At 27.6% G+C, this 27995-nt stretch overlaps 1 protein-coding gene across 1 annotated transcript; it reads right to left on the reverse strand.

The window, feature by feature from the left end:
- Positions 1-8570: 8570 nt before the first annotated feature.
- LOC107452789 (F-box only protein 3) lies at positions 8571-27993 on the reverse strand. Its single transcript, XM_016069369.4, has 10 exons — positions 27496-27993; positions 24032-24121; positions 22235-22389; positions 19706-19820; positions 19541-19625; positions 19103-19271; positions 17720-17804; positions 14147-14269; positions 12691-12920; positions 8571-8835 (listed from the first exon to the last, which is right to left on the reverse strand). The coding sequence occupies exons 1-10, from the start codon at positions 27579-27581 to the stop codon at positions 8720-8722; spliced, it is 1254 nt and encodes a 417-aa protein (XP_015924855.1). The 5' UTR covers positions 27582-27993; the 3' UTR covers positions 8571-8719.
- Positions 27994-27995: the final 2 nt, after the last annotated feature.

Below are 27995 nucleotides of genomic sequence, written 5' to 3' on the forward strand. Positions count from 1 at the left end.
ATTTCTGTTAAAATAAGTTTCATAAATAATATGACACTCTGTTCTCAAAAAAAAGACAGAGACAACAACAATTTAGAGTCCCAGAGCGCCATCTTGTGGTATTCTTAAAATACATTAAAAGAGGTCAAAGTGTTTAAATTGCTTTAAGTTAAAAACAGGAGAAATAAAAATAATCAATCTTTTTAGAATAAATTTAGCGCATTTAAGAAAAATTCTTACGTGTGAAATTTAGAAATTATTGTGACAGCAATTTGATTTCGTCCCCTCAAACGAAAATTGTGGCTCTGCTCTGCGACGCCTATGCTGAAAAGGATTTGATATTAATTATTGTAGTTCTTAATAATATATGAGATGATATAATAATGTAAATAAGAATTTAACAGTTTAAAATATTTGATAAGGATTAATGACCTTTGACAATATTTACTTTTATTTTTTAAGCCGAAAAAAGGAAAAAAATGGTTAAGATATTTTACTTGAATCGAAAAAAATATCAATTAACCTATTTAAGGATTGCTAAACTTATTTTTAATAGTTTTTTATAACTCATATTTAGTGTAGTTTCTTTTCTTTTTTTAAAAAAGGGGAAGAAATTCCCAAAAAATGCTTTTAATGAAAATTAAAAAGTGTATTTGCTTGAAAATCTGAGATTTTTATGTTAGTTTTACATTTGCGTATATTTCTCTGCAACTATTTAACCGAATCAAAATATTTTCATTCGCAATATTAAACCTCGTTTGTTCAAAGGTAATTTCACGTAAATATTACTTTTCTATAATTTTTTTTTATTAAAGACAACAAGGTGCGTAGCCAAATTTTTCAACAAAAAATAGCACCTTTTAAGCACTCTTTAAACACTCAAAAAATATTTTTAAGCGCTTTGAAAGATATCATAAGAAATTAAATTTTCTATCACTAATAGATAAAAAAAAACATTGGCAATGTTTAGTTGGTCCCCGTAATCTGTAAAAATTCGAGAGATTTTTCGATTCTATACAGAGGGCGGAAAATTAAGTCTGAAATTGAGAATCTCTTGCAAAATGCAGCAGGGTTGCACACGAGAGTCAAAAATCCTTTCCACTGAATCCAGCTCAGTATACGCAAATGCGGACCCGCCAGTATTTCATCAAACATGTAAAATAAATTATGCTTTCATACACTACAGACCGGCGGTACGCCGAAATAGATTGGGGTAGAATTTAATTGTGAAAACGTTGAACAGGTCAATGTCTTTTTACATAATTTGTGGCGAAAATCAACATGGTAAAGAAAAATATTACATTTCGGAAAAGGGAAAATTAAGCACTTTTTAAAAACATCCGTGGAAAAAAGCACCTTTAAGGGCTTTAAAAAACGAAAATCGAAAATAAGCACCCTTCAGTACTTTTTAAAAATTCAACAGGGTTTCACGAGAGTCAAAAATCCTTACCACTGAATCCAGTTTAGTATACGCAAGTATTTCATCAAACATGTAAAATAAATTATGCTTTCATATACTACAGATCGGCGGTACGCCGAAAGAGATTGCGGTAGAATTAATTGTGAAAACGTTGAATAGGACAATGTCTTTTTGCAAAATTTGTGGTGAAAATCAACATGGTAAAGAAAAATATTACATTTCGGAAAAGGGAAAATTAAGTACTTTTTAAAAACATCCATGGAAAAAAGCACCTTTAAGCACCTAAAAAACGAAAATAAGCACCTTTAAGCGCTTTTTAAAAACGCTACGCACCCTGGACAATGATTTAAAAAAAAGTTTTAAAATTGTAATGTATACAAAAAATTTTCAGGATATTAAATTAAGTAATTTCCGATGACTTAGTCTAAAGTTTGAATTGAATCAGTGAAGTAGCTTTTGATAAATAAAAATTTAACGACGCGACTTTTCCGAAGTTAATTGCTTAAAAACAATTTAATAGATTTCGTTCAAAATACATAGCTTCAACTCAGAACTTTCACGATCATTATTAAATTAAATAACAATAAATACTTATATATTAATTTTTAGCATCACGTTATTCTGGGATCAATGAGTTCAATATTTGTATACTCTTCTACATATAAAATATAATCTGCTCTACTTAAAGAGCATATTTAAGGCCTACCCTTTGACCCATTTTGGAATACAAGTTAGTTTATGAAAATCGGTTAATTAGATTAATTGTTATTTAGGGTGACACTGTACAAATAAAAAATTGAACATGTTTCTTTTGATACATTACACTATTTCCATTCAGATATTTGTACAATATTAGTCCCCCATTCCAATTCATACATCTTCAAAGTAAAGTTTTCTCTCAGGTGTTATTTTAACAACCTGCTAAAACTTCAGTACTAAAATAAAAGCCAAGAAGGTGCTTAAGTTATTTTCAAACTTAAATTTGGTTATTTAAAACACACTTAAATATTAGGTAGCGATAAGTAAGATTCAATAAAAAATTTTCAAGATTTTTTTTAAAAATTCTTTGTCCGTCTTGCATTAAGCCCCATAATAAATAAATTCTTTCCGAATAAAATTTTGCATTTCATCTTTATGTAAATTAAATACGTATTTCTGAGAGAAAAGCTTGTTACTCACAGTTGTCACCATCTCTATAGAAATATTTTCTGGGTTGAAAACAAACGTCGAAGTTTATCTCGCTTTACGTCATTTATTTTCATCTATTAGTTATCTATAGCAATGCGATAATCTAATCTTATTCAACTTTTAAGATTAGACATCTTTATTGGATTTTTACTTGCATATTTTAGGAGCATTTAATACAAAAACTATATCTATGTGGAAGAAAGAAATAATCTGTTTGTACTGATTAGACTTTTACAAGCAACGGAACTTGGTCATATTATTCGTTTCATGTGTTGTTACACACAAAAGTTGAAAACATAATTGGTCTGAGAAAGATTAAGCAATTCTTCGCACAACAAAATTTGCATCTATCGCAATTTTTTTTAATCAACTAATACATATAAACATAGAATTTTACCAATAATTACAGTAAGCAACATTTTTTTGAACTTGATTATTTACTTAATGCTGATCTATTTTCAGCTTATCTGTACATACGACTACAATGAAATGCAAAATGTTAAATGATCTCATTTGACACAGGCAAGTCAATTTTAAAAATTATAAAACAAACTTTTTAAAATAAAATTTTATTAAATAACGAATACACTCACAATTATATTACAATTGCGCTAACCCACACTATTTACAAAATTTTTCATTATAAAAAATAAATATATTTAACAATATTAGAAGTATTTACAAGACAAAAGTTCTATTAGTATTTAGGATGACTTTTTTGAACACTAAAATATTCACTTGCATAGTTATGGCTCAGTCTGGAGTGAAATTTATTTCTATTTTCTCTGGATCTAAGTAAATTATTCATGAAAACAAATCACAAGCATTAATAGCAAGTAAAAAAAAATAATTGTTTCTATATTCAACCAACACCTGTATACATACAATAATCTATCGTTTTGAGACCTAATGCAGGGAAAGTTCAAAAGCATTAATCATTTTATACAGATAGAAGAATTGAACATATGACAAGTTTTTTAACAGTAATCGTGAGAAACTAAAATAATATATTACTAAATCAATTTTCTAACGGAATTCGCTTGATATATCAATCAGTTATATGAAGAACTAAAGACATTTTGTTAAAAATTAAATTGATAAAAATTCATGGATAAATATATTACTTCCATTAAAATCAATATTTGAGAAAAAGTATAAAAACTATTTGCCTTTTATAATATGTATTTTTAATTTTATTAATTATTATTAAAGATAGAAATGTAAAGATTTCAAAAATTTACTTCCTTTATTTTTTGTATACATTTATTCTTAAGTGTGATATACTATATATTTTTCATTTTATAATTTATATTCAAATTACAGATATTAAATTATGAGTTTGGACGGTGAAAGAACACATTGTGTGATTTTTTTTTTTAATTTGAGGACATGAGCTTCAAAGTAAAATTTGTTTCAAAACAAAAAAGTATTTGAAAACAATGTTTATGCTAAATTCTTCTTATTTGAAGCTTTAGTAGAACTAATTAATGTTCACAACCAACCTTAACATTATACAGGCTTATTCATAATGGAGTTTCATTAGGCTATAGTAGACAAATCATAAGGCTAACTAAGACAAATGCAGAAAAATAACATTACATTATATAAAAAAAATTATAAGTTTCAACAGAGTACTTCAACGTGTTCTACAGAGCCATACAGAATACATCAAAGCGGAAGTTCAGTTCCTGCCAAACTCTACTCAACATGATTTATTGAAAAAGTCTGTGATCGTTTAATGCAAGTCTGCTATACCAGGCAGGAAAGCAGATAATAAAGTCTTATACAAATCTTAAAAAAAAAAAAAGAAGTTATAGATGAAAGGTACTGTCAATAGCGTGTTGATAGAACCATATTGAACAGAGTCCGACACAAATCAACCCATCACTTTGCTGCATACCATACAACACAAGGATTCACACATAGAACACCTGCAAATAAAACTGGAATTTTTCGGTATAAAATGCAATGTTTATTTTAAGCAGTATTTGTCTCAGTTTTTTTACAACAGCCTTCTAAAATTCCCAAGGAAATCATGAACTAACTAGTATTTAAGTAGAAAATTGTTACCTAAATGTAACATAACATGCTTTTCAATTAATTTTATAATTATAATATTTATCCAAAAATTCAAAACATATAAATCAACGAGCATCAACAGAAATACCAAATTTTGAGCAATAGCTCTTAGCTTTCATATGGTATTTCTTTGCTTTTATATTTTACTGAAAATATTGAACATTAACTTCCTTTTTTTAGTCACCAGGATTTGTAGAGACATGTATATAAATTTATTTTCCAAGTTTAATCTAAATTTCATTTGATTTAATGCTTAAACTGTTTTTCTTCATTTTGTAAAACTAATAAAAGCTTATAAATTTATATTTGGTTACAATTTAATTTTAAAAAAATTTATTTATTTTTAAAATTATGTGAATGAATAATGATTTATAGAAAAACCTTTTTTTTTTCCAATTTAAAATTAAGATGTCAAGTTATCAGTCCATTTCAAAGACTTTAAAGCTTTGATGACATTTAATAAATAACTTCTTCAGATTAACAAAGACCAGAGGTCCTTAAACTAGACTACTGCCAAATTGGGTCATAGAGTTATACTGTTTATAAAAAATTGGTTGGGGTCATAAAAATTATAATATACAATTCAAGAAACTAACTACCGAAACTATTTTCTAGTATTTTTATATTTAACATATAACCTCGATATATCTATAAAATATTTCTATCCATATATAAGGGATTGCAAAAAATCTATGTACAAAAAGAGATGTTGAGTAGAAAAGGTTTAAAAATCCTAAGCTAAATCTTAAAGGTAAATTAGGAAATTAAAAGTAATTGTCATGAATTTATATTCCTTCATGAATATATAGGCATTATATGTACACACACATATATATATATATACACTACTGGCCATTAAAATTGCTACACCAGGAAGGCGACACACCCCGAACGTGAAATTTGCTGGATGGATAAAACACGTTGTGGTATGCAAATGATCAGCTTATCAGCGCAGTCATGCAAAGCAGGCGGTGGTAGCGATACCTACAATGTGAGTAAAAGAAAAGATTTGACAGTAAGTTTCTCATACAGAAATTGAATTTGAGCGTTTTTCTTGGGTAAAAAAAGGTTATGCCTCGTATAAGAAGGAGAAATGCCTACCAGCATGTGTCTGAGTTTGATCGAGGTCGAATTGTGGCCTACCAGGATTGCGTTTTATCATACCAAAGTATTGCTGCTCGCGTTGGTCAAGATCTCATGACTGTTAGCAGAATATGGAATCGATGAGTTCATGACAGTTATATAGAACGTCGTGCAGGATCTCAGCGACCCCCCATCACTAACAGCCAAGAAGACAGACATGTTATCCACATGGCCTTAAGAGATCGTACAGCTACGTCATAAACCGTGAGTCAACAAATGGGTTCATTAGCAAGACAATAAGTGTCTGCACGAACAGTTTGACGAAGTTTGCAGCAGCATGGACAGCCAGTCATTGCTTCGGCTACCCTTGAAGCTGCACAGCGCCTCCAATGGTGTAATCAATGACTTACCTGGACGCAGGAATGGCACAACGTCATCTTTTGAGCTGAATTCAGGTTCTGCAGCATCATGACGGCTGCATCTGCATTTGGGCGACATCGTGGAGCATGCCCATTGGCAGCTTGTATTCGACATCGTCATACTGGCCCATCACCTGGAGAAACGGTATGGAGTGTCATTGGATACACGTCTCGATCACTTCTTGTTTGCATTGCCGGCACTTTGAACAGCAGCCATTGCATTTCTGATGTGTTAGGTCCAGTTGCTCTACCTTATCTTTGAGGCCTCCATAAAGCTACGTTTCAGCAGGACAATGCACGATTGCTGCACTGTCCTGACGTTCCTTGACACAGAACATGTTAGCATGTTGCCCTGGCCAGCACGTTCTCCAGATCTCTCCCCAATTGAAAACGCCTGGTCAATAGTTGCCGAACGACAGACATGCCACCACTCGCCAGTCTCTACGGTCGATGAATTGTGGCATAATGTTGAAGCTGCATGGAATGTTGTATCAGTCCATGCTATCCAATCTCTGTTTGACTCAATGCCTAGGAGAATAACTGCTGTTATTTCTGCCAAGGGAGGCTGCTCTGAGTGCTGATTCCTCAGGATCTATACATCCAAATATCCTGAAAATTTAATCACTTATTCTTCCAACTATAATGTATGTGCCCAATAAATATCATTCTGTTATTTGCATTACTTCCTGGTGTAGCAATTTTAATGGCCAGTAGGGTATATATATATATATATATATGTACACACACATATATATATATTCATACTTGTATATATATTCTAATACATAATAAGAAGTTATGTTACTCCAATGGTAGTTTTTCTGACCCTTTCAGATAAGCTTTTTCTCAACTTTAGCATAAAATGCTTATTTAGTAAAGAAAAAGATTATTAAGTAATGAAAAAGAGCAAAACAAATATGTGTTTATGATAGAGATAAGGTACCTTGTAAAATTCCTATTTAGATTTTGAAACATTTATGCTTTCCCTCTGTTCAACAGAAATAAATAAAAAATATGTGATAACTCTAACTCCTGTTAAAATTAAACTGGCTAGTTTAATGTCTTAAAAAATGTGTAAGGTTAAGAAGTTAATAGAAAAAATGCAAATTGTAATAGTGACTTCTAAATATATTTGTTACTTAAATGATTAGTGTTTTTAAAGCATTGGAGAGAGACTTTTCAATTGTAGAAGTAATTTTTTTTTAAAATATACTATTTAATCTTCAACTAGCATTTAGGTCATAAAAATATAGTTTCAAGTGCTTTAATTTTGAAGTTCTTCATCAATGCTCAAAAATAAAGAAATAGAACCGAATTTATCTATAAACTGATGAATTAAAAGGCAAAGGTTATACCAATAAAATGTTAGCATGAATTCACAAATTTTTTTTCATGAAATTTTTTTTTGCTATAAAATATGCCTTGATAATTTGGAAGGCACTGCTAAATTCTATTTTTTACTATGTGTCAACAACAATAACAACCTGAGAAATATACAAGTTACAAATAGTCACTTTCTAATCCCCTTAAATGTTTATATTAGAATATTTGTTTATGGGAGCTGATTGTTTCCAATGTGGGTCCAAGCAAAATAATTAATTTTCGTCAATGAAATCAGAATTTTATCTAATAATAAAAAAATGTCTTGTGAAAGATAAAAGCCTATACCATTCCTGCCCATCACAGATCTCTACGGTATCTCGATTGCCTATTCTGCGCTTCAAGCCCATGTTGGTGGAGAACAGGGATGAGAGGAAACATAGGGTAACCTGAATTTTATCACTACCACCCATCCAAACAACTGTTTACCCCTTGACTCTTAGCAATAATGGTTAAAGACAAATAGACAAAATTATTTATAAAAAATATCAATTTCATTTAAAAGTGCACCAAAACATAACTTAAAAAAAAGTTCTTTTTGCTTTTACTGCAGTTGGTTTTATAAATTTGATAATTCTAAAAGTATAGTTTTTTCAATCCATAAAAAAGTGGGCACGAAGATAAAAATTTTAACTTCCTTAAATATGTTTGAAATTTTGAATATTAATAGCAAAAGTATATACACTTTTTTCTATTTTATTCAAAAAGAATGAAAATTTCTGTTATTAACTTGCTTATTTTAATTTATAAAGTGACACAATGTCTGCATGGAAAGACTATACCAAAAAATCTTTGTGTTTCATGGTCTCGCATAGCTGAACAAGTAATTCTGAAAAGACTCTTAACTTATAAATGCATAAATCTGACAGCTATTATTGAGAGTTTTTGCCCACAGAAAAGTTTTCACTAATCTTCATTACAAAAGGTAAGTACATTTAATTTTACTCTTAGTTATTGCTATATCCACAACATAAAGTTACATCATCCACTGAAAAATTTCTTTGAGTGTAAGTTTTGATACCTTGAATTGAAAAATGTCTTTCAAATGGTGTTCAAAATTTATGGATCAAAGAGCCAAAACTATGTAAGTTCGTCCAAGAGTCAGTAAACAAATAGTAACATCAACATGTGGTTTTGAAATGCTACTGGAATATGTCATTCTGTATCACTACTATGCTTGTTTTTTCAATTCTCTTTTTTTAGCTTTATTAAATTCTCGTTCTTCTTCGGTAACATAAGGATAGCATTTCATGTGGAAAATAGGACAGTTCACTTTAAACCTTTCATCTAAAATTAATATACAGATTCAATCATAAACAGAATTTACACAAGAAAAATAAATACAATATATTCAGAAGTGGCGTAGCTAAAGGATATCAAAAATTTATTCATAAGAAATCGATAAAGATACAAGAAAAAAACACAAAATTGGTTCAGTATCTTTTCCTTTCCCATGAAAATAATTTTTAATGAGCCCTGGAGGACTCAATGTAATCATATATCATATTTTTGTGGCTTAATACAAAAAAAAGTCTACATTTTTAAATTGTGGTGACCTAATTTTAATTATCTTGAAAAAATAACGTAGTGAGTACATTCATATTCATATGATTTCATTTTGATTAAAGTGATTGATATTTGTGGTTCTTGCCATTTATATTTAAAATGCTTTAATTAATCATGCATGAAAATTTAAAAACCATAAAACTATATATATATATATATATATTTTGCATATATATATGCATATAGCATAATAAATAAAAACAATATATATATATATATATATATATATATATATATATATATATATATATATATATATATATATATATATATATATATATATATATATATATATATATATATATATATGCATATAGCATAATAAATAAAAACAAAATATATATATATATATATATATATATATATATATATATATATATATATATATATATATATATATATATATATATATATAAATCCATTGCCAAAAAGTAAGATAAAAATAAGTCTTAGGCAGGGGAAAAGGACATCAATGTTTATTTAACCTTTATTGGGAAATGAATGATCATCCAAGTGACACAAAATCGAAATGCTTCTGAAACAAATTAGGGAAAATCTTGCAAATATGTCCTGATGATATATTACATCTCATAGAAAAAGGGAAAAGTTAATAATTACAATTGGACCATTAAATAGGTCGAGTTAATAATATGATTCTCACAGTTAGTAGAGGGAAAAATCCAAAATATTAATGTATGCCTCCTTGAATCAAAAATAGAATAAAAGGCAATAGGTGAATGATATATATATATAGTTCTGGTTCCAGATAAGTAATGATAAGCCAAGAAATAAAAAAGGAATCCAATTTTTCTGACACCCTCCATTAACAATTAGGACTATGTCTTTCAGCCATCATGGCTTGAAAATTTTCAAAATTTTAGTATGGTTTGAAAGATATATTGATCTACAAAAGAAGGTAATGTATATGCCCAAATATCTTTTTCAAATGCATCGTAATAAAAACATGAATATCTATTACATATAATTCTCTTACGTGGCTCCCAAATTTTGGCTGTATTTCTTTTCGGCCGGTGGCAACGTTTGCGTTGTTTTGAAAACACCAAAGCTTTTAATGATGTGTTTCTGATATCTATTATATACAATTCTCTTACGTGGCTCCCAAATTTTGGCTGAAGTACTTTGTATAACTAAATAAGATTCTTTTCACAACAGTTAAATATTTACTTTATTTTCTTCATTAATAGAGAAAACAGTCGGCAAAGAATTCTGTTAGGTAAAAAAACATTTCGCTAAAAAAATAACGAATTCGAAAAGAAATAAAAATAAACAACTTAAAAAATAAAAATGCTGTTGCCAGCCATAGAATTTTTTGAAAGTTAACTAAGCAATATAAATCAAAATGACATAGAAGCGCAACTAGATCAAAATTATGATACCTGAGCGCTTGACGTAACAAATCCTTCAATTCTATAAGTGTTGTATCGCCAAATGCCCAAATTAACAATTTTGTTCTTAAAGAAATTCTATAAAAAAGTTTTAAATAAAAAACCTAATTCTACAACTGCTTCTTGAAGAACTTGACTCCTTGATTAAAAATATTGTTTTAATTTTACAGTACTAACTTTACTTCTACTTTCATTATTGCTATGACCCTCTTTCATTACATTTTACGACTTCATGCCAAATTTGAGGACTTTAAGTTGTTTTGTGGTTGAATACTGACATTCAGAAATGTGTACATAAAAAAAATAATATTTAGAGGTTAAGAGTTGCCTCAGAAAAATTTGAATTGTTGACATTGAACTTAACAATGGAAACAATCGTTTTTGTGAAAAATTGAATTGTGTTGTTGACATCGAAACTAAAAATATTGTGTTTCAGCTTAACAACACTACCTTAATTTATACTTTAGAATTGCCTCGGAGAAATTTGAATTGTTAGCAATGACTTAAACAAAAGTTTTATTTTAACTGACAAATACTATATTATAATTTTAACTTTTTCTATGACTATACTCATTTTCTTACTCTTTTCTTTGTTTTTTATACATTTTATTTTTTTGTGATAAAATAAAAAACTTATAGTTGTTCTGCTTCTGAACACTGATGAAAACGCAAAATGATGGGCTTCATCAACAATTAAAAATATATATATATTTATTTTACAAATTCCATATTATTAAGGTGGCCCCCTTCAGAGAATTAAAAATATAAAATTATCTTCATCGAAGCCGATGTTTTACATCCGGCGTTCAGAGGCAGACTACTATTTCATATTGTTTTACAACACATGACTTTAGCCCTCTGGAGGGAAACTTACAACAGTTACTTCTCTCAACAACTGAAATTTAGAATAGTGTGATTAAGAAAAATATGTGAACTGTTTGCAATTTCAAATTAATATTGAAATGTACAGGTTTAGAATTTTCTACAGTGAAAAGTTTTCGGAACTTCAGTATTCAAAAAAGTATACAAAAACTAGACGTTAAGAACGTATCCAATGAGCGAGCAAAGCGAGCATTGGATTGCGAAGCAATCCGAAATGAACTGTGAAAGCAGTTCCGGGGGTTGGTGAGCACCAGCGAGCAGGGGGCGAAGCCTCCTAGTAAATATTATTAAACTGTCAAAAAATGACAATAACAACATTAGGTCTACATCACCACATTATTTTAAGTTCAAATAAAAAGTATTCAGTATAATTAACAAAGAAGTATTAAATATATTTCAGGACGGAATTGTAAAACACATGTTAATTACAATAAAGAATCAAGAATATTAGGGACAGTTGCCATTAGCTAATTTTTCCAATTTCCAGGAAATTTTTTCTAGTTTCTTGTTTCTCTGATTATTTTGAAACTTAAAATTTAACATTCAATAAAAGGAATAAATGCACTTGAAATTAGTAGGATAAAAAACATAAATAAAAATAAAAATTAAAAATACAAATGGTCCTAAATACAAAATGAATGTAAGAGGTTAAAATAAAATAAGAGTTAATTGAAGTCTGAAAAAACTTAACAACATGAGATTTTTAATAAAGCATTTGTAAACAAAGGCATTGCGAAGAAAGAATGAAATAAAGCACATTTCATTAAAAGTGGAATGAGGACATCCTCTTACAAGCCCAGAAGCTATGATAAAAATACATTATGATAATGCAATATCTTATTGCAAGAGGTTAGTTTCTCACCATCGTTTCAATTCTTAAGGGAGGGAAAAACAAATGTAAATAGTTTATCTTATTTACTTTGAAATAAAATATCACCAAAGAAGCAAGAATGTTTTCTTGACAAAGCACATCTATTCATCAATTTGACAATTGGTTAACAGAACATTTTCTATGAGGATTTCTATCAGTAATTTATAACTTTTTGATGTACTTGGTTAGTAACAAGTGCTATCTTAAAAGCAAGGGTAATAACTAATAATAAATCGTTTTGTCAAATATAAAATTTTAAGTTTATCTTCAACAAGTTTGTGAAAAAAAATCAAGCAGATAGGAACAGCTAATATGTGTGGATAAGAAAATCCACTACATCACAGAAGAAAATTTAAAAAAAAAAAAAAAAAAAAAAAAAACTATTTATAAAAATAAATAAAATTTCTAAATACTTACGACTTTTTAAGTTTCTCATTCTAAAATACCCCTTCATGTTTCCATAAGTGGTGTTGAAACTTGTACTACTAACCCAAGAGAAGGAAGCACCAGGATACATGACGGGATATTCTCCAACAACTCCAGGCCCATCTACTAACTCTTCGCTACCATTTTCATCAGTTATAGTCCAGTGTCTTGTTTCCAATTGACACTCATCTAATTCACATGCAGCTGACGACATGGACATTCTAAATAAAAAAAAACTGTTCTTTTTTATTCTTACTTTTTTCCCCAGCTCCCAGAACTATGTCTACCACTGACCATGAGGATTTCAATGTACATCCCTTATTAGCTAAATACAAAACAATAGTATACAACAAAAGGTTGGTATTCCTGGATTACATTAATTTATGTTAGTATCAAGTGCTTAACAGAATATACAGTTGTGATAAAGTAAGATGCAATATAGAAGATAACTCTCCGGTTATAATGCGTGTCAAATATTTAAACATATTAACCATTTAACGGTACTTAGCCATTTTGAACAAAAAAAAATTCAAGATCAATTATTGTTCAAAGAATAACATAAAGAGAGTGTGATATCGCAATGTCCAAACCAATAATTAGACTACTACCAAAAGAACGTCTTTACACCACTTCGTGCGAACTCCTCTATCTTTATTTACAACATCTACCTTGATGACAGTGCCATCACAACATGGAGGCATGACAAACATCATAAAATGTAGTGTAAAACTTTCAAAAAATATACCATTAAGATACATAATATAAAATATTCAATACAAGCACCATAAAAGACCATAATATGAAAAATTCCATATAAATACAGTAAAACAAAAATAAAACGTTTAATACAAACATAAAAAAAGTATAATATGGACATTCAATAAAAAAATGACGAACAACGATTTAATACTAACATAGAAAAACAATGCAATATTATACAAATGTATAGCAATAAATGTTCAATAAAAACTTGCATGGAGGCATGACAGAGAGATTTTTTTTTTTTTGCACTTATAACACATAAGTTTTAAAATAAATTGAAATGCATATTTCAACAACAAATTATATTTTAAATAATGTAACTTAAGACGACAGCGAATTGCTCAAAATATGTATTTTTATTCTTTCAGTTAATATTTTCTACTGCTTAAGAGTAGACTAACTTTCATGCTAAAAAATAAATCAAACCTGTGATATAATTATTCTGAGGAACATGAAAAATAACTTAGTTTCACAAAGCAAAAAAATGCATGATGTTTTTCCCCTGAATAAGATAGCAGACAGATCAAAACCTAATTATCACTATTCAGATTACAAACTAGTTCAATTTTGATTTAAAAAAATATATACACTAATAAAAAAAAACTCTGATAAAAAATATATTAACACGTATCTAACTATACTAAACATGGATATAACTATACACATAAGTAAAAATAATACTTACGTAATTCTGTAGGTGTGGTGAAATTTCGGTGGATTGATTTTACTGAGTTCAGGAAGGAAACAGGTAGCAACTGAAACTGTTATATAACCAGTGGTTTCAACTGCAGCTGAATCATGTAAAAAACTAGAAGGAAAAATTAAAATGAATAGAAGTATACTACAAACTATTGAAATTAAATTAAATATATTTCACTGAAATAAAATAACATTTCCAATAAATAAAAAGATGAATTTATGATCAATAAATACAGAGGGCTTGTCCCTCCTTTTTTTTATTTATCTTTTTCTTATTAAAAACTCTTATTTTCACTTTACTTCCATTTTAAATTATCATGACATTTTTTTTGACAAATTGCAAGCTAATAACCAAACTTATAAATTTTAAAAGTAACTGTTATTAGAAAAGGGCAATCTATACTACTAGACCAGATGTTCCCAAAAGGTGCTCAGCGAAGACTTGGGTTTTACGAGAGGCTCACAGGGGTTCCAAGGGTTAAAACTTGTTTTAGCTGATGCTATTTGAAACCTTTAATTATATCCAATTAATAATCCAATAGTTATTCAACATTTTAGTTATTATTATGAAATTATTAGTAGAATACCAGTAAGAAGAAACATGAGAAAATTGAAAAAATATTTTTTATTTTTAATTAATTTTAAATATTTCCAAAGAATTTTTTTGCCTTAAGTCTTCAGCCAAATTATTTAAACATTATCGTGGAGTTGACTGAATGGGCTTGACCTTTGTTTGTGTTCGTTTTTGATAAAAAAAGCTTATAATGGATTGCTCCTGTATTTCAAAAGTATTAATTAAATATTACTTTTGATAATGCAAGTTGTGGAAGATTTGTCTTCCAAGGTCTGTCATTATTCATATTATGCAAAATTTATCATTTTACTCGAAATGTCACTTGGATAACAATATTCTTTCTATTATACACCTTGAGTTCTGCAACAAAATAAAAAAAAATTATTTTGTTTATGTTCCTGTTTTCATCATCTGCTTCAATCAGACAGCTTCCATTAATTTTTTTGATTTCTGCCATAATCAACAAATATCTATCAACTTCAATAAGTCAATCTACAACAACTTTCTTTACAATTTACCATTAAAGCAAAATTAGTCAAATTTATCAGTAATTTAAAAAAGCAGTGAAGTTCTTAATTTTTTGAGTTGCTTAATTGGGTTGGTAAAACAAAAGATGTTAAAAATGGAAGGGATGTAACAAATAATGATTTGGCAAAATAGACAAACACAGAATATTTGGCCAAAATAGTTGGCCAATGTCAAGATTTTGTTAAAGAAAAAATCATTAATAAATATTATCTTTTATTTAGAAATAAGTTCAGCCATTATTTAAAGATAATCAAAACTTAGCTATATTGTTGGTATCGAGTAAAGGGAAAAAAACTGTAATAGTTATCCATTAAGAAATATTTAAGATAAAAAAAACTGAATAACAACTATTAGAATAAACCAAAGTTGGAAAGTTGGAAAAAAAGAGAAATCGAAAAAAAATCCTCGTAATTCTCAAAACAAAACTTTAATGGTAAAAATAGTATTTCCCGGGAAATAAGTAATCATAAAGTGTTGAAAGAGTTAAAGTCTATGAAATTTGCTTTTAAAAATGCCGTGCTACCATAAAAAAAGATTATATATAGAAACAGAAAAAGATAAAAATCAACCTTTATTTCTGAAAGAAAATTTTAAAGCTGAAAACCTCAATTTTCTTATTATTGTATTACCAAGAAAAAGTGAAAAAAAAAAAAAGAAAAGCATAAAGTCTAATAAAAAACCCTTTGAATTGTCGTGTAATAATAAAAATGCTGATAAAAGAAGAGTTTTTGCAAAAAAGAAAAGCTAAATATAAACAAAAATGAAAAGTGTTCTTCATTTTTAAATATTATTTTTAATCTTCATTTTAAATCAAATTCAAAGCTAAAATTTTCAATTTCACTTTCTCACATTGCAGACTGATGATCAAAAAATAACATTCATAATAAATGATCATCAAAAAATTCTTTGTCATAATAAAAATGCTGATATAAAGAAAAGTTAATTAAAAAGCAAAAGAGAAATGGGGAGAAATTTTTTTTTCTTAGACCTTAAAATATAACTTCAATGTTGAAAATAATGGTTTTCTATGTTACTGTTTATTTGTTGTACCACACAGGGAAAAAAAATATTAAAAGAATTAAGTTTTTTTTAACGCTCCTTTATAATGCTGAGCTACATTAAAGACAGAAAACAACAAAATGAAACATAAAAACAAACAAAAGAAAAAAAACATTCTCAATTCTTAAAACAAAAGTGTTGAAAAACGAAAAAATCGACTTGCCTGAATATAATTAAAAAGCAAATTAGTAGTACAAAACTCGTGGTTCAGTATAAAGTAATCCAGTTTCAATTCTTCAAATTTTGCTTCTCCATTTGTCTTTCAGAACATAAATTTGCAAGTTTTAGAACTTAAATATGTGTAAAAACTAGTCCTAACAATGGTGAGTAAAAAAATTACCCTTTATTCAATCTATTCGAATTTTAAAATTAAAAAAAACTTTGTTGAAAAATAATTTTCCAAAAAATACTTTGCCAAATATTCGGCCAATCGAGTATTTGGCCAAATTAATAATGGTCGAACATTCGTTACATCTCTAAAAAATAGAAAATTCCATCAACTGTAAGAAATTAATTATTCTTTTACTTATATCATTTGTTTAAATTCCTTTTTCTCATTTCATTATATAAAGGTCACATATAATAAATAGTTAAATTTGGCTTGCAATATTTTGTATATTCATTTTGTCCTTATAATTAGAATAAAGTTCATTTTTTTATTACTACTATAAAACAAAATATAAATTTTAACAAGTAATCTTTCCGTTTAAAAAATAAAACATTCAAAGTCGTCACAAAAATTGATTTTTTGTAACTCGTAAGAACGAAAACTTTCACAAGGTTGCCAATCTCCATAAAACATTTTTTGTTTAGAGAATTTAAAGATTAAAGGTAAGATAAGAGATTTTGAGATAAAAAGAAAAACTCAATTGAAGGACCAGTGATATTTTAGAGTTTCAAAAGTTTTATGACAAATACACACATTTTTCAAAGACAATTACAAAAGGCTTAAAACTATAAAACTAATTATGTTGGCCATAAAATTTAATTTCTCTTAAAAGATCATGTTGAAATAAAGGAAGGACTTTAGAAAATACAAATATATTGATAAATAAAATAAAATAAATAACAAAATTAAAATAATACGGAATGTCTGGATTTGCATAATTTCACATAAAAATAAGCTTTATTATTTTCAGAGATATTCTGCAGATAAATTAGGTATATTAAACTCTAAACCTGAGACATCAAAATAAAATGGTTTTCACACAATGATTTTAATTTAACAGAGATAATAAACTAAACTGCCGATTTCTCAATTAGTACAAAAATATTTTTGTAACTCTGAGAAGTTTTCCTTCACAGACATCTAAAATATTACTACGACATCCACAGAAATTTTTGTAGAAATTGACAACCCTGATATGAATGGATGAAGTAAGTTTTAAAAATCATTACGTGAAGGGCTGGTTTTGAATTGAAACATAATCATTTTTTGTCAAATGATTTGCATGTGAGGTGACCCATTCTTGAAATGAAGTTCCTAGAAAATAAAATAGAAAATTACTTTAAAAGATAGAAAAATAAAGTGAATGACATATTTATATTATCTAATCAATAAAATAAAGATAGGTAAATCTTAACAAAGTCTGGTTACTGAGTTTTAATTTTAGATACATTTTTTGTTAGAAAGAGTAAATTTGATTTCTAAAGAAATCTAATATTTAATGCTTAGTATTTGTGAGGTGGAGCCACGATGGCTCAACGGTTAAGGCACAGGGCTGTCATTGCGAAGAGCTGGGGTTCAATTCCCAGTGGTGACTAAAAGCCCAACCAGCTTCAGATGGCTGAGTACCAGCTTGTCTGGGAAGTAAAGGGGGTCTGTGCGCAGTGCTCACCACATTGCAACAATCATGCCGTTGATCACAAAACTGTGGAACTGTGGAGCCTTATCCTCCATGAACCCCCCTGGCGCACTACTGGCTGTTGCAGGAATGCTTTGCTTACATCTGCAAGGTGATGCAAATATTTTTAATACATTAATAGCAATGGTAGTTTTATGTTATTAAACTCAATTTTTGAGTGTCTCTTTTCCTTTAATTTTTAATTAATGTGCTTTAAAATTATACTCTTAATAAAGTTAAAAAAAACATCACAAAATGTTTCTTTTTTTGTACATAATATGTAGAGTGTAGACCAAAATAATTACCACTAGTTTATCCGATAGGCCGTTTTGTTTTGACAGTGAAATTGGAAAAATTTTAAAATTATTTTTATAGATGACCAACCAAGTGCAAATGATAAGAAACTAATCAAAAATGTAGTCAACTATGCTTTCAAAAGTGTATTTTAAATCTGATGAGGAAATATAAAATAAAATCGAAAATTTTTTACCACTTCAAATTGCCTTAGTAATGTTCTAAGGCAATTTGAAGTGGTAAAAAATTTTCGATTTTAGTCTCAGCAGAAAAATTTCTTAATTAGTTTTCTTTCTTATGAATTAAATGCGCTATTTATTGCAAAACCTTTCCATTTAGAATCTTAGTGCATTCCAGTTAGATTGGCAAAAGAAAAATCAACAATTTTGTTTTAAACCATTAATTTCACACACAAAATATATACATATGTGCATACAAAAATAACATTTTGTAACTATGCCTTTAATAGCAATAATATGCATTTAAATGAGCAGAGAATTAGATGAAATTTTGTTGGTATAATACCACTAACGTACTGACAGACAATTAAAAAAAGAGCATTAATATTTAAAAAGCAAAGCATTGGAAAAAATCAATGCATTTTTTAAACATTAGAAAAATTTCGTATTGTATTATCTCCCACCTGATATGAAAGCATCAACAGAAGATCTCTCTCTTCCTGATTCCATATCCATTGGATAAAATATAGTATTTGGTTCATAGCCATCTTCATCTGTGACAGCCAGATATTGGATTACACCAGAATGTAGACAAAGGGTAAGAGGGATACAACCTTTCAAACCGTCCCGTTCCTAAAAAAAAAAAATATTGAACTCCTTAAAATTTAAAAATAACATCAAGTATGTGATTCCAAAGACATCATTTATAAAATTTTATAGCACAAGGAATAAATAAAATGGAACACCTATAATTCTGTTCTTTCCCTCACCCCCCATAAAAATACAATCACATATGTGAAAGAACACAAAATTATTTTCAATTTAAATTATGCGGCCTAGCTACTGTATTGACTATGCACTCACATTTAATAATAACAGGATTAAATATATTTTTATCATACCCTAAATCCAACAACTGAAACAGTATTTAAGTCCAAAAGAGTTTCCGTTCTATACCAGCCTGGACTTGACATACTACCCATGATCCTAAAAAGAAAAGGATTTTACAAATGTGTGCAGTACTTTTTTTTTCAGTTTCAATAAAAAAATAAAAATAAAATTAGTACCCAGGTGAAGAGAATTCTTGACCACTGCATATGCGATATGAACAACGATAATCAAGAGGCAGCACAAAATGCAGACGCCTCTCTAATGCATTTAATTCTTCTTCAGAAGCTCCACCTAAAAAGTCGAAGTACCTAATGTTAAAAAGAATACTAAAAAATAAACTCTTTAACTCATTTGGAAACAATTTGATACATATTTATGTTGAATATCTTTTAAAAATTTGCTTTATTAAATAGAAAATTACATAATTTAAGTCTGTGAACATCTCTCAAATTATACAATTTATGCATGTAAAAAAATTTGTCTAGTATAAACAGAAATCCATTCTACAAATCTTAAGAAATAGTTAATCTAAAGGTCATCTACAAAATATCCAATAGTATTTCTCTACGGAAAAACAAATAAAGGGAAGAAAATATTCATCTTCATGATCTCTGGCTTGACAGCTCAGTATAGGCCAAAGCCTTCCTTATAAGATCTCTCTGATTATCCCTCCATTAAGCAATTGTCCTTCTATTTTTAATATGCAGAGTAAGAAAATAATTTTCAACATCCTTCAGTACATTGAAATCCAAATCTTACTCCATTTAGGGTCACAAATAGTTTATCCATAAATATCTGTTTAAAAGTGCAGTTATTTGAATGACAAGTGGAAAATATCAAATCGATTAATTATTTTGAGATAAAACATCCAATTAATACCTTTTCAGCAATATAAAAATTTGTGCATCACATTTCATTTTAGATACTTATGAGCACAATTGTGTCTCAAGTGGCTCCATTTTATAAATTTTTCATAATAAATGGTAGCAAAAAAATTATAAATGGTAGCAAATATTCATAAATGGTAGCTAAAAAACCTCTAGCACAGCAACGGGTGCTACAGATTATTGCAGCATCTGCAGATTATTTTTATATCTAAAAAGTAAGTAAAAAAGGAGGAAACATTACTGAGACTTCTTTTTAAAACATTTCAAGACTTGCATCCAATAAAAATTTGAAATGATGAATCAAAAGTACATGTACACGAAAAAACAAAAGCTAAAGATTTCTGATACTTGATTATAGACTTCGTGGAGATTTATTTAATTTCTTTAGGATCATTATATAAAATTCAACTTAAACTTTCTTTTTCTTCTGTTTTACTCATTCATGTCTAACAGTCTTAAAAATAGGCATTAATTTTTAGCACTCAAGACATGTCAACATATAGATCTTTAACTTTATCTTCATAAATTTTTGAAGTTTCTAGGGATTAATTTAATAAATCACTATCTGATAGCTTTGAAGTCACAGACAAATTTTGATTTATGAAGATAGTATTATAGATTCATTCTATAAATTCTTTGACCAGGAATATATTTACAATGATTTACAAAAAATAGTATGCATATAAAATAATTTTCGATGAGAATAGTATAAAGTCTAAAAATATTAAAAAAATATCTGGCTGACAAAAGCATGAATAAAAGAAACAAGAAATATAACGAGCTAAGGATTTTCATAGGAAGTAGCAATAAGGACTATTGCTAAGGATTTTCATAGTGTTTTGATGCTACATTATCTGGAAATTTTGAATCCATTTCATTGTCCACAGGGTTTCCTTGATAGCAATTTCAACAATTTGGGATTTCTACATAGTTTTTAAAATTTTGATTTCATTTTTAATAAAATATTATTCCGATCCACAAATGCCGAATCGAGTTTTTGAATAATAATTTTATGACTCACTTCAGTCGTGACAAATTTATCTCAAAACCGGAATCGTCAAAATGTGACATTCTGCGCACTCTGAAATTTAGCGTGTGATTCTTGGTAGTATTAATTCTTTTATGACAGACAAAAGAGAGAGAAAAAAAATGGGGTTTTTTTGTGCTGTAGTGAAATGCCGGATTTTGTTTCCGTGATATCAATTTTTTCCCTTCATATTATAGCGGAAATCATATTAAAATGAAACAAAAATTGCAAATTGGCTAAAAATCATAAAGTGGAAATCAACGCAAAAGTGGAGGATTATCTTCACTGATTACTTTTTTTAACAAGTCGTAAATGTAAAAAAAAATTAGGGAAAAAGACGAGTTTTGTTTGTTTTGATTGTTAAAAAGTTTCTGGAAAAGAGACCCCTCCGGTAAACAGATGAAATTTAGTACTGCATATATATACACATACAATATATCCATACATATGAATAAATAAATGCAAAGGTTTTAACAACCATTTTTTCCTAACGAATTAAAACTTTTCTTCTTTTTGATACAATATTATAACTTTTTTCATATCTACAATGCTGACATTAAAAATAAAAATTGTCTTAAAATTACACAATAAATAATTTGACTTTAAACAAACAAAAAAAAAAATAATAATAATAATAACTGAATTAGTGCTGGTTTTTACATTTTTTAGGAGAAAAAGAAGAAGGATTTAAAGTAAAGACAAAAAAGAAATAGATTTTAAAAAATGAAACTTGTGAAGCAAACGATGTCAGTGAAATATCAAATATAAAAATAAATTCAAACAAGAATTACCCATAATAGTAGAATACATTTGAGGGTTGTTCAGTTGATAATAGTTTTTTATGTTATCCCAAGCAGTCTTCAAGATTTTATAATAATTTATATAAGCTCCCATATCTTTAAACCATTTTATAAAAGTGTCCTCCCAAGTTTGACCTTCAGGACATCTGAAAATAATTAAAACTATTTTAACACATTCTGAAAATTTATATTGAAATAAATCATCAAATAAAAAATTTTAAAAAAAAGGATGTCAAATAACACTAAATTGCATCATACAATGAATGTACTTTTATTAAAATAGCCTTATATCAGGTAAAGATTAAATTTAAAAATTTAAATTTCACAGGATCCCCTTCAGACAGAAAAGGTATTCTAGTTCCTCTATGTTAACCAACAACTTATTATATACCCAGAGTTTCCTTACATATAAAATAACTAATTAATATTTTTGAAAATTTCTTTGAATTTTTGAAAATCGAGAAAAAAAAAAGAAATTGTATCAAGGAAGAACTTATTTTTCAAAATTATTTAGAGAATATAAATTTATTATTTAGAGAATATAATAAGAACTTAGAGAATATTAGAACTTAAAGGAGAATGTTAGAACTTAATTACTGTTGATGCTAATTTAAAAAATATTTCGAAATTTAAATTATTTAGGATCCCATTCAGCCAGAAAAGTGAGTTTATTTCTTCTATGTTAACTTACAAAGAATTATCTACTCAGAATTTCTTTAATCATAAAATAACTAATTCAAGGTGTGTAGCCTAATTTTTCAACAAAAAATAAGCATCTTTTAAGCACTTTTTAAGCACTCAAAACATATATTTAATCACTTTAAAATATGTCAGAATTAGGATACGTGCACTAATAAAAAAATTTTCTTCATATTGTTGTAATTTCTTTATGTATATGTATAAACAAAATGCAAAATATTTTTCAAAGACTTTACGTGATTATAATAGAATAACTAGTTTCTGACAAAGAACTCTTTTCTTGATTATATTAGACACCATAAAAACAATTCATACGACAACATAACAATATAATTATTATTTTCACTATAATAATGTATAAAAACAAAATATCTCTAGCGATTAAATAAATTTGAAAATTACAAACAAATTAATGAAATGAGTTCATTATATGACTACAATTATTATATTTTGCATTCTAGCACAAAGCATTAAAACATTAGCGTGAATTTACATAGAAACGGAAATAATAAATTTTAAAAAATTTGTTGCTGTAATTTATATTTATTCAAAATTACAAATATTTATTAAGTTTTTTGTTATCCTAATTCATGGGAATATTTCTGTATCAGTACCTGTTTGTGTCAACTACCATCATCAAGACTCCTAATGTACTTTGTGGAAATGTAAAAAAAAATTATGTATTGGTTTGCATTAGGGTACCTACGAATTACTTTGAATTAGTCCCCTTCTGTGGTATTTTTTTTATTTTCTCTGATGTCACAACAGAGTTTTTGCCAAAATTTGGGGACTTTTCTGGAGCAGGTTTGTATACAAAAATTTCCCCGTATTTACAATTTTACTGACAATTTTTTCAGAGTATAAAAAATTATTTTTCACTTATAACTCTCTAAAGATTATAGCAAAAACAGACATAAGCCGAGTGCCGACTAAACATTAGTTGTTGGTATGTAATTTGCAAGATATGAACAGATAAAAAATTATATGATTAAATGGCAATGAACAATTTTTTTGAAAAATCATGAGCAAAAAAAAGTTTAAGTAACATCATAAATCTAAAAATAGTTGAGTTTCATCTTCCATACTTACTCTGTAAGCAACCAATACTTTACACAGTAATTTCTCCAAAACTTTTCTTGCTTGGTTAGTCCAGAAAGCTTTCTATTTACAAATTTCACACTAAACAAAAAGAAAATAGATTTTTAAAAAACAATAAATCTTAATTATTAATTAAATTTATGTTTTTCATTTATTATGTCACTGTATTATTATTATGTCACCAACTGAATTTAAAGAATGTCTTGTATTTAAATTTCTCCGAAAACAGTGACCTTGGCTCTAAAATGGTGACATTTCTATAGGTACTATCTGTAACATTAAAATCTTTTTTAATTAAAAACATAGAATCTCAGGTGTCCAATTTTTAAGAGTTAACTTTTAAGGGTGTGTTCAACTTATCTAAATTGATGATTATGCAATGTATTATTTTCATTTGTCTGATATAAAAAAGGGACTAAAAGAACTTTTATTGCAGCATATATCCCATGTCCTAAAAAAGGTACCTCTTAATAAAAAGTTTTTTAAAAAATTTAAAATTATACAAAGAACAAAAAATAATAAAAATGAATTTATTAATTTTAAGCTTTGGCCCAAGATTTTGTCAAACTTTAATCTTGTTCCTTCTAGAAACAAATAATTGGGTTTCCCCGTGTGATTCTAATGAATCCTCCAATGTTATTTTAACCCCAGGGTCAAAATGCTGGGAAAGCAAAAGAACTGCTTTCAAAACAAAACGGTATGAAACTTTTGATATATTCTACACATTAAAATTCGTTTAAAAAAACGATCCATTAAGATTGACCTTATTTGCTGGGAAAGCAAAAGAACTGCTTTAAAAAAATGGTATTAAACTTATGAATTATTCTACACATTAAAATTAATTTTTTAAAAAAACAACATTAAGATTAACCTTATTTCAAATTTTCAATCAAGATTTTCAAAATTAGGATTTCTTTTAGTAAAACTTTCTCTAGATTATGAAAACAAAGTGAAAGATTAAAGCTTGAATGAACTTAAAAGATGGAATCAAGATGACAAAATGTTTTTAAAAAAACATAGAGCGATTAAATAAAATTTCTATTCAAAGACTACAGCAAAACATGAGGAAAACCACAAAGATGTTTAATTTTTCCAACATTTTATTTGAATAATGTTATAATTTTCGACAATTAAAATTTCTTTCTGAAATTTTATTTGAATGTTACTTTAGTAACAGAAATTATTTTAAACTGGCAGTAAAAAATATGGAATAGAACAGGAGTGAAATAAATAAAGTCTGTTACAATCAAAGAATCCAGATAGTATTTATAAAGAATTTGTAAGTCCTACTGGCAGCATGATTACCCAAATATCCAATGGCGAATTAGGTAGTATTTAGCAACAAATTGATTTTGCAAAATTAGCATAGATGAACTTATTCAGTTCGCAAGTCGGCAACAACTTTTCTCACTTAACATAGTAATTCTTTTTTCTTTTATTATTATTATTATCATAAAATAGGCATGGCAGGGCTACCTGGCTTTCAGAAAGCTAAAAGAAAAACTCTCAGAAAGCTAAAAAAGTAACTCTTTTATTATTCAAAGACATTTTTTCTTTAAATAATCAAATTCTTTAAGTTTTGAACAAGAGTGGAAATTGAATCTTATATTAAAATTTGTCTCCTAAAAGTAGTTAAGTAGCGACTGCATTTAAATAGTAATTTAATAAAAATAGTTGCAGTAAACTATGTTTGCAATAAGGAAGTTGTAATTAACTTTAAAAAAATTAGCGAATCTGACTTCCGTTTAAACTCAAATTAAGATTCATGTTACTACAAAATTATATACACCTCTACTAATGATAGTTATACCCATCTGAACAAAATAATTAATAGTTTGATGTATACTGTATAGTGCCAGAAAAATTATTGAGTAGTAGGGTGACCTGAGGTAATTCACGAATTTATGTTTCTGGGGTAAATAATGATCACCTAAGTTTTATTTTTTTTTTAAATTTGAGACATGGACAAGAAAGTTTGTACACTTTACTAAATATAACTACATTTACTTAATAATAGTTTTTTATTTAATCTAATAAATAAGTATCTTTTAAAATGTTTTCTGCATTTTCCATTTCAAAGATGGGTTTCAAAATGTGCACATTTCTGCAAAGATCCCCCTCCTTCTCTTAATAATAAATATGTTGAGTTACTTTTTTTTTTCTTTGATATAAAAATGGTGTAAGCTTTTGTTTAATTGTTTCACATCTACTGTAAACATTAGAATTGATAATAGGAAACTATATCAAATGTTGCCCCCTACAGATGGGGTAATTATTGATCACTGGGGTAATTCCAGATCATTTACATTTTTTCTTATAGCATAAAAAATAGCTAATAAATAGTTAATTGCCTTTTCTTATATAACAGTTCATATTTATTAAGTGGAACAGCTATAAAATATATTTTAAGTATAATCACAAAATTTGTTTTTAACTGTATACAAGACAAATGTGTTCTGATATGCACCATTTCTAGCTTGTCTTACCTTTCTTCTATCTTAATTTTATGTGTGTACATTGTTAGAATAATTTTTAAGTTGATAAATTAACCTAATATAAATATGGTGAGAAATTATAAGCTTAAAAAGGATACTAAGCTTCTAGAAAGCGAAAATAGCAAATTTCTTTAAATGATTGAAAATGAAAATTTCAGTGTGAGAGCTGTTGCCAGAGCTGAAGTGTTAATCTTTATTCCGGCTTTTAAATAAAACGTTTTAATAGCTGCTTAAAAATATCTTTTTGGTTTATTTGTTTGATCTTAATGTCTTATTTGTTAATTACCATTGTATAATTATTTTTAAACAGCCCATTTACTATAAAAACTGGTGATCAGTAATTACCTCAGAAATGATCAAGAGAAGGGGTAATTCCTGATCACTAAAAATTTAAAATCTTTTAAATTCTAATTAGATTTTCAAACAAAAGAAGGTAGCATAGGACTCAACTCATATAGCCTCAAATTTCCAGTAAATATTAAAATTCTATCTTGAATAGTTTTCTCACAAAATAGATGTTTGCATTTTTTGATCAGGAATTACCCCAGGTCATCCTAAATGTTGAAATTCATTGAGTAAATTTAGAAGCCATCTCCATTGCTATCATTATTTTTATTGCTGAAATATGTACGTTATTTCAACCACAGAGGTTCTTAAAGCATTGTTTGTCAATTTTTCAAAAATTCTAACATTCTGCATGTCGAAATCAATGTTTTATAGAGTAGAAAATTAAAAAAGGCACATATGTTTCATTATCTTAGTTTACAAATGAACATAGTAGTTCTTGTATTAACTAATGAATATTTTCCCTCCTAATGCCAAGAATTGAATTTTTTTAAAAATTTCGTATATTATGACAAATAGTTGGAAGATGCAAAATATTGAGATTGTTTCTTCAAACATTGCGCACTTAAGCAGACAAAAATCCATGTAGATTTTGATAGAACTCATTTATCTTACTTTCGTAAGTCTTTATAGTCAAGGTATGATAAAATATTTGCTAAAATTTCATTAGGCAAGTCGCATAAACCACGTCTAATATTCATCGTGGATAATAAACTAGGTGCTTTTAAACTAAAAACTAGTATATTTACATCTCGAAACTATTTATTTTTCTTCTTCTAAAAATTAATATATTATATTATAGTTACAGTTAATGCAAAATGATTTATATGAAAAGAATCCTGAGAAATTACGTAACAAATACAAATTATTACGCAATTGGTATTATTGTTGATTGTATTATGCCATTTTTTTAATTCTACAAAACATTCTATTTAGAATTTATTTCAAATTTTTACAAAAACAGAAAAAAAATTGTCGCTTTTCTTGAGGAAGCATCAGAGAAAATTTAAAGGCTGTACGGAAAAGATGGCCAACAATTAACATTAATTATTTAAACTAAACTTAAAGAAAGATCAATATTGAATCAACAAGTTAATAAGAGTCAAATAAACCAA

The sequence above is a fragment of the Parasteatoda tepidariorum genome, chromosome 8 (genome assembly GCF_982258835.1).
Source record: "Parasteatoda tepidariorum strain Cologne lab strain chromosome 8, Ptep-v5.0, whole genome shotgun sequence".
NCBI classification, from domain to species: Eukaryota; Metazoa; Arthropoda; class Arachnida; order Araneae; family Theridiidae; genus Parasteatoda; species Parasteatoda tepidariorum.